This window comes from Copadichromis virginalis, linkage group LG17 (assembly GCF_057382275.1).
Source record: "Copadichromis virginalis isolate Kocher_CV1m ecotype Utaka linkage group LG17, C_Virginalis_male_GT1.1, whole genome shotgun sequence".
Taxonomy (NCBI): Eukaryota; Metazoa; Chordata; class Actinopteri; order Cichliformes; family Cichlidae; genus Copadichromis; species Copadichromis virginalis.
Genome location: NC_140634.1, coordinates 25152771 through 25168843, shown reverse-complemented (window position 1 = coordinate 25168843; position 16073 = coordinate 25152771). Strand labels below are relative to the sequence as shown.

At 41.0% G+C, this 16073-nt stretch overlaps 1 protein-coding gene across 6 annotated transcripts in view; it reads left to right on the top strand.

The window, feature by feature from the left end:
- The window catches only part of ppfia2 (PTPRF interacting protein alpha 2), a 182267-nt gene that overhangs the window by 156903 nt on the left and 9291 nt on the right, over nucleotides 1–16073 (top strand). For 5 of the 6 annotated variants that reach the window (XM_085437296.1, XM_085437300.1, XM_085437298.1 and 2 more), the window contains exons 14-26: nucleotides 235–367; nucleotides 1571–1788; nucleotides 2765–3005; nucleotides 3933–3962; nucleotides 4124–4254; nucleotides 4814–4995; nucleotides 5711–5801; nucleotides 10383–10464; nucleotides 10935–11135; nucleotides 14328–14390; nucleotides 15354–15386; nucleotides 15485–15660; nucleotides 15802–15899. In XM_085437296.1, coding sequence (XP_085293422.1) covers nucleotides 235–367; nucleotides 1571–1788; nucleotides 2765–3005; nucleotides 3933–3962; nucleotides 4124–4254; nucleotides 4814–4995; nucleotides 5711–5801; nucleotides 10383–10464; nucleotides 10935–11135; nucleotides 14328–14390; nucleotides 15354–15386; nucleotides 15485–15660; nucleotides 15802–15899 — 1679 coding nt within the window. The remainder of the gene's footprint in view (nucleotides 1–234; nucleotides 368–1570; nucleotides 1789–2764; nucleotides 3006–3932; nucleotides 3963–4123; nucleotides 4255–4813; nucleotides 4996–5710; nucleotides 5802–10382; nucleotides 10465–10934; nucleotides 11136–14327; nucleotides 14391–15353; nucleotides 15387–15484; nucleotides 15661–15801; nucleotides 15900–16073) is intronic. The other variant, XM_085437299.1, reaches the window with a different exon arrangement.

Sequence of the window (16073 nt, the reverse complement as noted above, 5' to 3'; positions counted from 1 at the left end):
ACATCTGACTGGTTTCCTGCTTGTGTAACTAATCGGTACTGCAAGTTTTCTTGCTGTGTCTTATCTACTGGCAATCTGCTTTACGACCCAAACAAAATCACTGCTAACGATTGTGTTTGAAGGATTTGCTTTAACAGGTTCAGATATTATTCATCTGTCATATGAAAAACACAAAATCTGTAACCAAGCATTTTGCGTTTAGCTTCAATAATACTCATACAAGTTGTTTCCCAGATCCCATCTGGACACATCAGCTGAGCTTCGATTCTCTTTGGGATCTCTGGCTGAAACCCAGTCGGACCACTACCGCTCAGCAAAGGTCATACATCGACAAAGGAGAGGTCGAATAGGTCTGCGAGAAACCAAGGTGAGGAATAACATCTGGTTTGTCTGCCTTTCAATCTTACTTATATTTAAATGTTTCTATTTTAAAAACATCTAAGAGCTTCTTTAGTGGTCTGTCAATTAACAGTGTCAGCTTTAACGCAGTGAGTTAAATTTAGATACTGGAGAAGTTCCAGTTTGGCAAATCCAACAGGGACTAAAATATTTCAATATACACTCACTGGAAACTTCATTACACCTTCCCGTACTGGGTTGGGTTGCCTTTATTCTGTATCACATAGATTAAACAAGTTGCTAGAAGGACTCCTCAGAGCTTCATACAGCTGCTTCAGATTTGGTGGCTGTAGAGACTTTCTGATTGCTGTAAATTTATTGTTATGTTTGAGAAACCAGTTTGACATGATTGAGCTTTGTGACATGAAGCCTATTCCCCATACCATTACACTGATAGCAGCAGTCTGAACTGTTCACACAAGGCGGGATGAATCCATGTTCTGATGATGTTTGTAACAAATTCTGACCCTGCCATCCTAAAAGTAGCAGCAGAAATCAAGACTCATCAGACTAGAGAACATTTTTCATATCTTCTGTTGTCCAATTTTAATGAGCTCAGGTAAAATGTAGCCTCGCTTTCTTGTTCTTGACAGGAGTGGGACTCTGTGTGGTCTTCTGCTGCTGTAGCCCATCTGCTTCTAGGCTCTATGTATTGTGCATTCAGAGATGCTTTCCGGCATACCTTGATTGGAATGAAGGGGTTACACACTACATTTACCAAATATGATGACCAGAGACAAAGACCTGGCAACAATGTACTGGGTCTGAATTGGGCCTTGAACCTTTAATATAACATTATTGACAGGCTTAACGTGAACATTTTCTGTAGGCTCTTATTTTGGAGGTTTAAAGTTTTTGGATTCCAAATACAGGTTATGGTAATTCAAGTATGAGTGCAGGACACATTATAAATATATAGGATACTGCTTTTAAATGAAACAAAAACCATTTCCATCTTTTGGTGTGTCGCCACTACTACTGCTTAGAGAAGTCATTAAGTCTTATTAGAGTTAGTAATAAGACATAATCAGGGGGGGAAAGCATAAGTGCTTCTCATAAAATTGTATTGCATGACTATGTTTTCAGTTTCCAGTAATGATCTCAAAATATTAGTTCATAACTAATAAGATATTGTTTTGTAGTCACAGTTTCACTCTGTCTCTGTATGCAGGCAAAGTCACTGGGGGAGCCTGAATGGCGCTCACAGCAGTTGGGGGTCCTGGGAGGCCACCACTTTGAGAGCGACACGGAAATGTCTGACATTGACGACGACGATAGGGAGACGTTGTTCAGCTCCATGGACCTGCTGTCTCCCAGTGGTCACTCCGATGCACAAACTCTGGCCATGATGCTTCAGGAGCAGCTGGACGCAATCAACAAGGAGATCCGGTAGCTGACACACGCCGTTGTATAAATTTAATACTGAAGACCAGATTTCCAGACGTATTGATCCGCCTCCTCGTTCTAAATCCACTTTACTGGAGACCAACTTGATATGTTTTTAAGATCATGTTTGGAAAGACTTTAAAGTTTGGAGCGATATTCTGCTTCCATAACTCCACCTTGTTTGCCCTTGGTTGCTAAAGTAATATTTCACCCAAAAACACTGCTTTTAGAATTAAAAATTAACACACCCACATTGATTTTGGTTGCCTTGTGTTCAAGCTAGTAACCACAGAAGCAAGATAAAAAGTGCCCTAGAGAAAATGAGCCGCATAGTAATTCACTCTCTAGACAAAATGTGTGTCTGCCGAGCTCACAGGTAAACCACTAAAGGTGTCTGTAGATTACTCTTCCCGTATGTGACCCAAACACTATTCTTGTATGCACTCAGTGTTTTGGGAAATGTGAGGTGCCTCTTGCTTGATAATGCTGTAATTATCTTGTGCCAATAAGTATTCATGACCCCCAGGCACAACTTTACTTACTTCTTTATTTCAAGGGCTGTTAATGTGCCTTGTGGTCTTTGCTAATTTACATCTACATCAAAAGACACAGCGCTACATTTCTTTTAGAAAGATTTAATGCGGTCTTATTGTGTAAAGTGATCATGAATCTAAAGTGTTGAGCTTTCAGCTAATTACAAAGTTAGATACAGAGTGTGGTTAATTACCCGACTTTTAGCCTTTTAACTCTTTAGTTTGTCCTTTAATTACTTTACCTGATACTGCAGGGACTTAAAGGACTGAGCGTTGCAAATCTGCTGAAATCTACCTTTAAAGAACTTGAAAGCTGAGGCTATTTTTGTAGCAGAATAGCTTCTATATTTTTTGCTTTTTAAGTTAGCTAAAAATTGCACAGCTTGATTCTTTTTTTTTTTTAAGTTTTACATAGAAAAATAATCACAGCATTTTCCTGATACCAGGCTAATCCAGGAAGAGAAGGAGTCAACAGAGCTGCGAGCAGAGGAGATTGAGAACCGAGTGGCCAGCGTTAGCCTCGAGGGTCTAAACCTGGCTCGAATGCACCACCACGGAGCCTCCATCACTGCCTCAGCAACTGCCTCCTCACTTGCCTCCTCTTCCCCACCCAGCGGACACTCCACACCTAAGCTTGATCCTCGAAGCCCTGCCCGGGACATGGAGCGCATGGGGGTCATGACACTGGTATGTTACATCACCACGTGCGAGACATCTTCTATCATACCATCTACAGATCCTACTACAGACCTTTGTTTACATAATGTATGTTGCATCAATAAATTGCCATCTTTTTACCTGCAAGAGCACCATGTAAACTGTAAATGTGGTCTTTGTTTAGAAGTCTGGGAATAGTAATGCAGTTAGTACAAAATACAGTTTCCCGGCATGTGAAACTTTATTATGTCACCTATTGGTTTTCTTGAAGCCAGATTAAAGTTGCAGAGCAGAGTTGCCAAGTGCTGAGAAGCATTGAGTGTAAAAGTTGCCAAAGCTCCGTTGACTCAATAACTACAGAGTTCCAAACCTCCTCTAGCATTAATATCAGCACAAAAACCGTGCAGTGGGAGCTTCATAGCATGGCTTTCATGGCCGAGCAGCTCGTGTAGGTGTAATGTGTAGGTGGACAGGTCCTTTTCTCAATGTGGTTCACATAAAATAAGAGAACTTCACTTATCAAAACTGTACCACAGACCTGTTTATCACACAGCAAGCCATATTATTTGTCAGATAACTGTATTGAAAATGCTCTAGAAGGTAGCAACGCAACAAACACATTGGAGAGCTCTCTCGACTATCATCATTCAACCCAGGTGTCTAGTGGGATCAGTGTAAATGTCTTCTTTACCCATGGGATTTCAAAGCAATAAGGCTTTGATTTTATTGATTATTCAACTGACTTGTTTACCAGTCTTTCTTTATTCCTCAGTGCTGATCTCTAAATAGGTGGTCTGGTATTGGGCAATGGCTCATGAGCTTCTAATGGTACATGATATTTCTATAAGTGAGCTAATTGTTTTATTTTTCACCAGCATGCAGGAGTTCAAGTTTTTGTTCATGCTTTAACACGTGGATATTGATAGTTTTTTTTTCTGTTTTTCCTTCACCATACAGCCCAGTGATTTGAGGAAACACAGGAGAAAGGTACACACACCAAGAGTTTGCTCAACAGATTTTAAATATGATACCATTTGACTATAACTCAGAGCTGTAATGGTTGCTGCAGTGACACCGTGACGAAATTGTTGACTTACTGGTGTCCTAGGTCACTTGTAATGCTCCGCCCCTTTGCCTTCATCCCTCAGATAGCAGCGGTGGATGAGGATGGCCGCGAGGACAAGGCCACCATTAAGTGTGAGACATCCCCCCCTCCGACGCCACGCACTGTCCGAATGACACACACACTGCCAGCCTCCTCGCACAACGATGCACGAGGGTAAGTGCCTGCTGTAAGTGAAGGCATTTCTTAAAAAGGTTCTCGATGATGTGTGTTTGTAGATGATGCTGTCATCCTATTCTTGCTTTTGATGAAAATTAGATAGTATACTGCCCAATTAGTACTTGCCAGTTCAGCTGCAATTTGTGCTATGAATAATATTTCAACACCCAAGATATTACAGTACTTCAGTACTTTCTCAATATCTGGATGATTAAAGCTAAAGCACAGCTAAAGTATCACTAAAGTAAAGCTAAAGTATCACTGTTGCAGTGATATCAGATGAGATGAAGCTTCAATAATTTGCATAAAATGCTCAAAAAGTACATTTGCTATAAGCAGCAAATATTCCCGGAATACAAGTCAGTAAACTTTCATTTCAAAAGTTAATAACAGAACGAGTTAGAGTAACACAGCAGGGCATTAAATAAAAGGTACTTGAGATGACAAATATACTTCTTAACATAAGCTTATAATGGAAAACCTTTGATTATCTCATAAAATTAAAATGTTGCAAACACTCCTTTTCTGAATACTGTCTGTATGTTTTTGTCCTCAGGATTGTGGCTTCTTTAGAGGCTGAAGCCAGTGCCCTAAGTAGTGTAGCCAGCAGCCAGGACTCCCTCCACAAGCAGCCAAAGAAGAAGGGCATTAAATCCTCCATCGGACGATTATTTGGCAAGAAGGAAAAAGGCCGACTGGCACACCTAGCACACAGACAGGTCATGGTAGATCCACAAGGCGAGTACAGCGCTGGGATATTTTAATTAATACTATTACAATTTGGTCTATTTTGTCTAAAAAAAAAAACTTTTTAAAAAGCACTCTTAGCTGCAATTTTTGCCAGCTAAGAAGAGTTTACAAACTGGACAGTACTACTTAGAATTCTACTGCTACAGCTAGTCAACGTATAACTTCATGTTAGCAGCATAAACACACTAAAAATGCATCAGCTTGGCATAGCCACAGTGTCATCACCTACTAGTTTCAATTTTGAAGGCTCTGTTTTATGGCTCAGCTACACTAGAATTAAAATACAAAGGTGGGAAAATGATTGGAGGTTGCCCAGTTGCATTTAGTTTTTTTTTGTATTCATTGAACGAATGGAAGTAGTTGTAGTGACCAAGTGGTCAAGAGATTGAGTGTGCAACACCCTCAGCAACCTGGATGACTACTTTCAGTCACAACTGGGGGCGACTGGGGACAGGTTGCCTCCCATCTTTAACCTCTGCAAACAATTGCGGACTGCAGTCACTCTCAGACAGAATGGCAAAGGTTTGCAAACAATATATTATAAATGCAGACAGACATTCACATTGCAGTCTGTCTCTTTGTAGTAGATGAATTTATTTAACTGGTTGCCAACTAAAAATACAAATACACTATTTATTTATTTATGTATTTATTTATTCATTCATTCATTCATAATAACAGTATCTGATTATGTTCTCCACAGCAACAATGATGGATTCAGACATGGCGGGCCAGGACATGGGGGTGAGCAAGTTGGGCACTCAGGCCGAGAAGGACCGCAGATTGAAAAAGAAGTAAGCTTTTATCCTAAGTGCCACTTCACTACAACATTTTGAGGTGGAGTTAGTATCATCATAGTCCCTTAATGCACACCCAGCAGTATCCATTTAATATAATAACACAGACATTTAGGTACCCTGTGAGAAGAAACATTTTCTTTGGAAACAATCCATCAAACTTTCTTGAGAATTCCCACTCACTGCTACATTGCAGTATATAAACCAGTCTGAACATGGTATAGAGACAATGGCTACACCCTCCTTTTCCTGGGTTTGCCTTTAACCTCTTTTCTTTCACTGTATATTCTACCATAACCGATTTAATCCTGAGAACAGGATCAATACAAAGCAGAACCTCGATCAGTATCCACGAGCACAGATCAGCCCCATTGTATTCAGACACACAGCCAAAGTCACACTATTGATCCAGGCTAAAAAGCCAATTAATCGCACAAAGGTTCTTTGTCACTTTGGAAGCTATAGATGGCTTTCCTAACCCACCACCCATAGATTACACTCAGACACATTAGGTGCCTTCTTGGGGGGGAAGAAACAAAAGGGAAACCCCTTCACACATCGGCTCTCTCAGCTGGAGTGTTTCAGAATAAATGTGCGTGTATGTTCGTGTGTGTGTGCGCATTTGCCATGCCTCAGTGCCAAATGATGAATGTCATTTGCTCGAAGTGCACATTGAGTTGTCATGACGGATAACTTTGCCTCCCATGTAGTTTGGTCAATAGAGATTACTGTTGTTCCGTATGTTGACAAATGTGTTGTTTTCCTTCCACTGCACCGACTTCTTCATAGCAGTGTCCGGGATTCAGACCACACGCCACCACCTTGCATCTTGGTGCCTCCTCCTCCTCCTCACTGCATGCCATTAAGCTGCCTGCACTATTTCCATTTCAGCATCTTGGTTGATCAGTACTGCTGTGATCTCATTGTTGGTGTGTTTTGTTTTCCTTCAAGAGGTAACAACAAGTATCTGAATGTAACTGAGCATTTGAATGTAAGGCCATGGAGGGGAGGGTCTTGCTGTGTTTCAGTGCATTTCTCATTTCTTCTGCTGCACGAGATGTGATCAGGACTGCATTGTAGAAGATGACTTTTTTGGACTGCTCTACAGATGCTCCTGTTAAAGAATGTCTTCCATTGTGAGATATGTGTCTCTGTGTGTGTGTGCGCAAGTGAGTGGGAGTGCAAGTGTTTGTGTTTAGAGCCGTAGGGTGAATTTGCCTATAAACTCATTAACATGTGTGTACTTTTGTCTCCCCGTCGCTCTCTTTCTCCCTCTTTCTCTCTTCTTTGACTCTCTCCTCTCTTACCCTTCCTCTCCCTCTCATCATCCTCTGACTCTAACAAAGCGGGTAAGTTGTGAGGATGTATAAATGCCCTCCTGGATATGACATTGTCTCAGCCATTTTGCCCTTTGTGTCATCTCTTCTGTGTGTCTGCTCATCCGTCCTCTCCTGAAAGAACCAGTGCCAAAGCTGACGTCTCTATCTATCCTTCATGGCTGTTAATGATGCCATTGCTTTCTTTCTTTTCTTTTTTTTCATTTACCACATGAGCACTTTTTCTTCCCCCCCTTTTTACAGTTCAATGGCAGCTGCATCCATGGCTGGACAGAGAATGTGCCGCCGCTAAACCTGGGGCCCAATTTTTATACCCAGAATGTTTTCCTCTCCTTATCTGTGTCTCTTATCTATTTGTGTGAAATAACCAGCTGCAACATCTGGTTATGAGAATGTCAGAGGTTCTTTTTGGTTGTATGATTTATCATAACTGTCTCCTTACTTCCCTTTTCCCCCAGCTATGTTCAGTGGATGTATTTCTCCATGCATTAGACTTGACCTGAACATAAAACATGAGCTATCTTCCCCATGTGCTGGATAGATAAGACAGTGAATGTATCTGGTTGTGTTTGGATGAACACATTTCCTCTGTCACCTGTAGGCCTTTGTATGCCATGTGTGGTGTGTTTAAGTGCCCTTTCACCACACCGAGGCCTTCAATGCTGAGAGTGCTACATGTATCATGTTTATTACAAAGCCCTCTCCTTCCATTTGTCAAGTTCTTTGACAACACAATCGGGGAAAGGGAGGTTGATTCAGAGTTTGATTTTTTTTTTTCATTTTGTTATGAAATGTGTTCACAAAATAGAATAGGAACTGTGTTGTTGTTGTTTTTTCGTGCGTGGATGTGAGTACGAGTGTGTTCCTCAGTCCCCTGTTCATCAGGCATTTTTAGGCTGTTTATCAGTTCTGTATCTCGCTGAATGTGGGAGGACAACACAAATAGCTCTTTGCATGACAGACAAAGAGTATCTATTTGCTTCTCCTTGTCGATATGGTGCAAATTGCATTGGGCTGAATAGGTTGTTTCCAGTGCTCAAAGCTACCCTCAAAAGGAAGCATAACAAAATAGTACTTAGACCTCAGATGTTACACTTCAACACCTGCTAAAAAAAACAAAACATGGAGTGTGAAGTGTGAAGTGTGAAGACAAGTTTCACTTAAAAACACCCGACTGCATGATTCAAACATCCGAAACAAATGAAAATCTATCTCTGCAGAAAAAAACTACGATGAGATGGATAATCGTGTTTAGTGTGGTGCCCAGAATCACTGAGCAGATAACTGCAGCACTGTGCTTTCCAGGTGTGGGCATTGTTGTTGATGGAGTACTTCTGCCAAGGTTGAAGCAATCCTCTAAATATAGTGTGAACATATTTTATATGCAGAAAGAAATTTAGAGTTCCAGGTTGAACTATTGCAAACTTTAAGTAGCAAGTCTTAAATTACTAGAGACAGCTTGCTCTCTGTAGCTGCATCTGTTATGTAATTTAAAGGTAACATTTTATATTAGCTTACAAATAGTATACAGTCATAACTACCAAAAATCAAAAATATGCAAATGCGTAAATGCCTAAATGTCTCAGTAAATAGATGTGACTTGAGATGCATTCAAAATAATATTAAAAATAATAAAAACATTTAGATAATAAGGCATTAATTAAATCATTAAAAATAATGACAGACCGTTGCATTATTTACTCTGTTTATTTTTTTATTTTCCATCCATGTTTTTTTTCCTGACACTCACCCGGGTCTTGGTTCTGGGAGTAGCCATCGAAGCAGAGATTCCCAGATCTTCTCTTTATCCACCTCCTCAGAGGTGTTCCCAAACCACCTGAGAGACAAAATCTCTCCAGCATTTCCTGCGTCTGCCCGGGGGCTTCCTCCCACTTGGATATGGCTGAAATACCTCAGCTTCCAACATCCCAAGAACCAGTTTAAGGAACTGGGGATTGGTTTGCCAAGGCTTACACCACCTTGATTTACTCTGCACCACACACCTATGGCTTGTCCCGTAGGTGATGGATCCATGGGAGCGCTGCCTCGTGTGTATAAAGGGCTAAGACCAGGCCACGAGGAGCGTGCTGTGTTCTTCATAGCAGTCTTTTGAGGGGGGGGGACCTGGCCTTGCACCTCCAGGACCAGTTTACCTTGGGAAATCCTACCAGGGTAAACGCCTCGTACGGCATAGCTGCGGATGTAACTCGAGCGCACAATAAGGTGGAACTTAATGGAGGGGGTCATCATGTCTTTTCTATTTCTGTATTATATATTCTTAGCATTTTTTTGTCTCTATTTCACCAAGCTTTTCTTTTCTTGTGTTTGTTTTGTTTCGTTTATTTGTGCATTTCTGCTTATAGAAACTGTCAAGGGTCAACTTGGCAGCTTTTGGCTAATCAACACCAAGCTCACAAATAGAACACAAAGGTGTAAATGCATAAAGAAAACTTACAAATAAACAAACCTTTTCTTCATCTGTAACATTATTCACAAGGATTCACCACAGTGGATTTCTTTTCATATTTTATTTGGCAGATTTTTATGCCAGATGCCCTTCCTGACACAACCCTCCCTGGGATTTGTGTCTCCTCCTAGTCTCAGAACTGGCCAAAGTCTAAACCACCAAGGTTTAACAAAAAGACAAAATAAATGGAAATAATAATAAACAGGGGAATAACAAAAATATGGTTACAATTCAAATGGGATTCTCACCTGTCATAATTGTATAATTTCTGCATTATTTTTCAATTATTTATTGAGAGGAATTTAATGTCAGCCATTTATTGATTTCTTTTAATTATGTCAGCTTTAGCCCTCCGTATTGCAGCCATGACAGGGATGAGCTAGCCTAAAGGACTGTGGATTCAGTGAAGTCAGTGAATTGCATTAATGCAAGGCCTGTGTGTTTCTCTGAGTGCAGATACAGCTGTGCATATCTGCGCTCCACTGTCCGTTAGCACAGAAGTCAATGATGAATTATTGCCCCTTTCAATGCTATAGGAGTACAGGCTGGACCGAGAGATAAAATGCGAATGAGTACAATCCTCTTTGTGTACTACACACACACACAGATCTGCAACAGCACAACGTTAACTGCAGGAGTTTGTGAAGAGCATGTGAGCAGGTTTTAGGATGCGAGATGTAAGAAAGTCTGGTGTTTTGTTAGACTGAACAAATGTGTGTTCAGGATGTACAAATTCATGTGTTCATACCAGGTCTCCTCTGTCCCTGCCCTCAGACACGAGCTGCTGGAGGAGGCTAGGAGAAAGGGTTTACCTTTTGCCCAGTGGGACGGTCCTACTGTTGTTGCGTGGCTGGAGGTAAATGGTCACCTATCACCTATAGGTATATTAATAATTGAAGCGCGTATGATGGATGTAGCTTTACTTTTATTGAAGTATGAAGTTATGACCCAGTTTTCAATCACTTGCATGGATATTTACCGAACAGTAGCACAGAATAGAAATTTAAGAATATGTGATGATCACTGTAGTGACTCAGTGACGTTTAAGAAAACACTGGAATATACAGCTAAAGGACCCAAAATACAGACACTCTTCTGCCCCCTAATGTTTACTAGCATATGTACATTCACAAGCCAGTTCATGACCTCCCTAATCCTCCAGCACAATGTTCTAGTTAAAGATGGCGCCATATAGGATTAAGGCTGATATTAAAATATATTTGACTGAAAGTTTTTTGTTTGTTTTTTTAACATGATTTTTATTGCCAAATAAGTACTCAGTCTTTCAGGTTAACACTGTTGTCTCCTCACCTCTGTGTGATGAAGTTGTGGTTGGGGATGCCGGCCTGGTACGTGGCAGCATGTCGTGCCAACGTGAAGAGCGGTGCCATCATGTCGGCCCTATCTGACACCGAAATCCAGCGGGAGATCGGAATCAGTAACCCTCTGCACCGCCTCAAACTTCGCTTGGCAATCCAAGAAATGGTCTCCCTCACCAGCCCCTCGGCCCCGCCCACCTCCAGAACCGTGAGTTACACGGAAAATGTGGGAATTTTATTTCCACACATATTTGTTGAAGGAAGCGTTGCTCTAAAGGAGGGAAATTTTCTCATAATTTGTAACAACAGAATTGGCAAAAAAACAGACAAAGAAGGAACAAGGATTTGGACATGGGAAAGCAGTTAGCCTAGCTAGCCTAGGTATATCAGAAAATGATAATAAACCGCATATCTACCCGCACAAAAAACGAAACAAAAAAGGAATTAGTGATTTTTCAAGATGCTGGATAGACCTGACTTTACACGGCTGTTTCCCATCTTTATACAAAGCTAAGCTAACAACTTCCTGGTTTAATCTTGTGGTTTTAAATCCTGAGATGTGGAGCCATTCCTTCAACATACATTCTGTCTGTTTTGCACCTTTTAAATTGAGTTTTTGTGAGTTTGGTCATGTGTATTTTTAGTTTTTCATTGTGATTTTTTTTTTTAAATGTGTTTTTTATGATGTAGGTAAAGCACTTGAAGCTCTAGCTAGCTATAGCTAACTAGGTCACATTGGTTATAGTGCACATACATGTACTGCAACACTTCTGCAAGAAAAAAAAGGTTATTGCAATCATAATTTCTGCCTCCAAAACAGTTCTAGCAAATATTTTTGGGACATGAGCTTCCCTGCTTGCATACACCACATCTTCACGCATGGGTAACACGCTCAGTCCTTACCATCACATCCAAGTTGTCTGTGGTTTTTAATAGTTGCTTTATGATAAGTAAGCGTATATTACAGTGGGAGTTGGTGATGGCCCAGTCTGTAAAACATGGCTCCTACGTGTACTGTAATTTAGCTTGCCAGTTATTCCACACCACAGTTGCTTTCATTGCTCCCTCCTGTCATGATAATTGCATACAGACTCTGAGGACTCTGCTGTTCCTTAATGATCGCAACTGTTCACACTGCAGAGCAAATATGCTGTTATACAAAAGGTACACTTAGACTTACAGTGCAGCTCATATATCACGCAGACGTGAGAAGTTGCATTGGCTGTATAAACCCAGCCAGGAGCATTCATTAAAGTTGTTTTTAGATGCTGCTAGTATGCATGCAAGCATTATAGCTCAGAATCTCTTCTCACCTCTCCTGTTGTTTAGTAACTTTGCCGGTACTCTCCGCTGTGCTACCCCTTCACCTCACCCTCTCTTCCACCACTTAGCTCCACTTCCACACCTCATGAAATTTTCATTACAGAGCCAGAGACGAGTCCAATCAAACTCCCCCAACTGTGGCAGGCCTCACACTTAAAACCTCTGCACTTAACAGAGGGGGTTAATTGACCTTGTAAATGCAGCAGGATGTGCATGTCAAGCAGAAACTCTAGAGAGTGTAAAGACTCAGGTGGTTTCCCAGCCTCGTTGAAACCAGAAAAATGCAATGGTTTTTACCTTTTACCATTTCATCCCAACCTTTTTAAATGTTTTACCTTCAAACACCTGTCAGATGGACTCAAGAACCCCTTCACAGATCAATTTGTTGATTTTATTTATATTTTATACTATAAATCTTGGTCATATCCATTTCATAATGGATAATTACCTATAATGCGAAACCTCACGGTCAATGGCTAACGATCGCAAGTCATTAGTAAATGAGCATGCTGCTTCACAGTCAGACCCACCCTTCCTTTTCACATTTAGTTTATACTACTTTTTTATTCTCCATGTATCCCAAGCTAACAACTTCATCCCCCTGTTCATACTTTTCGCAGTTTCTTTAGCAATTTTTTTTGCTATTAGCACACAATAGTAACTTTCACTTCTATGTTTTTTTAATTACATTTGATTTTTTTCCAGAGTAATTACTTTCTACAGTAATATGCACACATATTAAACCAGTCCAGTTTAAATAGACTGGTGCTTAGTTCAAATAGAAAAGTGAAAATTAACTTATCTGGTGAGATACGATCGTGGGGCGATCGTGGCTCAAGAGTTGGGAGTTCGCCTTGTAATCGGAAGGTTGCCGGTTCGAGCCCCGGCTTGGACAGTCTCTGTCATTGTGTCCTTGGGCAAGACACTTCACCCGTTGCCTACTGGTGGTGGTCAGAGGGCCCGGTGGCGCCAGTGTTCGGCAGCCTCGCCTCTGTCAGTGCGCCCCAGGGTGGCTGTGGCTACAATGTAGCTTGCCATCACCGGTGTGTGAATGTGTGTGTGAATGGGTGGATGACTGGATGTGTAAAGCGCTTTGAGGTCCTTAAGGACTAGTAAAGCGCTATACAGGCCATTTACCATTTAAAGCACTTTTCACTACAGGCCTTATTCACCCATTCACCTTATATGCCCTCAAATTTTCACGCTCCAATGGACGCATTGGGACGTTTTCGACCTGCTAGACGACCTGCTCTATCTCCTGAGCCATAGTTGCCCCATCTGTCCTATAGTGACCCTTGACTGGAAATCACTGCCTTACATTTTTATTATCTAGGCAATAATATCTGATCCTGTAGCTGCTGAACAGTCATTCTTTTGCTCAACAGTGACAACTCAATGCAGCCAAACGGACAACAATGAGAGAAACCAGCTTAAAAAACAATAAATTAAAAAATAATGTAATACAGTCACACAGAGAGGTTTATTAAAGGTTAGCATTATGTTACTGTATTTTTTTAATCCATTAATAAGAACATCATTAATGGAAAAATCCCCAAACATAATCCAGGTCCATTTAACTGCCTTTCTTACTAATTTATCACGTAGAGTAGCCAAGACAATTAACATAATCATCACTACTGTTGTTAGTTGGACCTGTAGGTGTGAATGATATGGACAGACACCATTAGAGATGTGTTTTGTTTCGCTTGTTTGAGTGAACTGGCTGTCTGCTAGTGGAAGGTGAATAGATGGGTAACGTGTAATTTACATGTTTGTTGGTATTGGTTACTAATTTATTCAGTCTTAAATGTTGTGCATGCCAAATGTCCCTGTTATCTGTGTCTCTTGTGTATGTATTGTATGCATATGTCCTGTGTTATACTTTGTGTTTTTGTCCTTTGCATATGCCCTTTGACCCCTGGCGGGTTTGGGGCCAGTTCATCATCTGACTGTGATGCTATAACACTATTGGCTTACAGTGGTGCTGCTCTTCTTCTTTAACACTGCTTGCCCCTCCTACCGGACCTCTACTACCAACCCCGCTGCTGCTCTGTCTCTTGGGCTCTGCCCCTTATAGCCATCAGGCAATGTATGGGTGACCCATGAGGAGATGGAGACCCTGGCAGCCCCTTCCAAAACGGTCAGTCCTGCTGTGTCCTTTAACGGTTACCCTTTTCTTTCTGTCACTCATATTTGTCTGGTGGTATAAGTGCGATTATCAGAGGGTGGTTGTGGAAAAATATGAATGGTTTCTAATGGAGAAGACATGAAGCGCTTAAACCCTTCCCCAGTCTATGAACCTCTTCTCAACACTAATGGCCAGCTTGAAGCTTTTAGCAGCTGCTGATGCCTCAATGAAGGTTTGAGTCACCGTTCACTGTTCTTTGGCTCAGTGATGCTCCATAATGAAAGGTCACGAATCATCAATTCTCAGCTGTTTATTTCTGTGGTGTTGTTACTCACCACATACCAGATGTCAGAGTTATTTAAATCACATTTCGCAGTCAGCTTTTTCGCATACAGGGGACTTATCCTTATGAAACTGCATGCCGTAGAGTTTAATCAAAATACCAATCTTAGAAATAGAGAAACTTGTAAACGTGTGGAGAGACGTTTCATCACCTCATTCTCAGGCTGCTCCGGAGGCAAGTGTCAGTGTCAGTGTAGCAGGCAGAGTGTTCGTTATAAAATGATGGGTAAGTTTTGGGAGGTTTTTTGTTTGATTTATTTTATTACCATATTGTATCATAATTAACTGGATTCAGATTGTCCCATTATTTTAATTGAGTCTCCATTGTCATCCACTTACATGCAATTTAAGGTAAATTAAGTTAAAAAATAAATAAAAGCACCTTCCTTCAGCTATCGAAATTGCTGGAACACTACAGCAAATGCCAATTTTGACAGGGTCTACTTTTGATTGGGTATGAAAAACAAAAAACATCATAAGCCATAAGGTGTATAACAGCTGCTGCTGAAATTTGTGTTTCCCTTCAGGATCTCCTCATGCACTATCAGTTTGATTTGGATGCACTTTAAGGATTTGTTATTGTTCTAAAAGTGACAATTGGTCTTCATTTTCTTTCCCCTGTGTTTGAGCCAGAAGTCGGAGTCTGAAGAGGGCAGCTGGGCACAGGTGGGTGGAAAGCCTGTTGTCTCTTACAGACAGAGTGAAAACGTGCAATTGGTTTGGCGAGTTATGTTAAACATCTTGTTAAATGTGTTTTCTATTAGACTCTTGCCTATGGTGACATGAACCATGAGTGGATAGGGAACGAGTGGTTGCCCAGTCTAGGACTACCTCAGTACCGCAGCTACTTCATGGAGTGCCTCGTGGATGCCCGTATGCTGGACCACCTCACCAAGAAGGACTTGAGGGTGCACCTTAAAATGGTGGACAGCTTCCACAGGTAGTAGACTTGCATCATACTTATAATATATGTACAAAATGTTTGATCTGGCTCTAGTAACTCATATTATAAAAGGCTTTTTGGGAGGTGCTAAGCTGAGAGGGCATCCGTTTCTTTTTAACTTTGTTTTCCTGAAATCAGAACAAGTTTACAGTATGGGATCATGTGTCTGAAGAAGCTCAACTATGACAGGAAGGAGCTGGAGAGACGCAGGGAGCAAAGCCAGCATGAAATGAGAGGCAAGTACATCCAAGACACGAGCAGTTTGAGAGTGCGCATCTTCGCCAAGGCTGAAAATTTCCTCCATGATTTGTCTTGAGTTCCTGCATGAAAACATAACTGTATTTCTGTGACAGTTCCTTTAAAACATAAAATGAATAACTAACAGTTGTTCTTATTTCCGCTTTGTATGA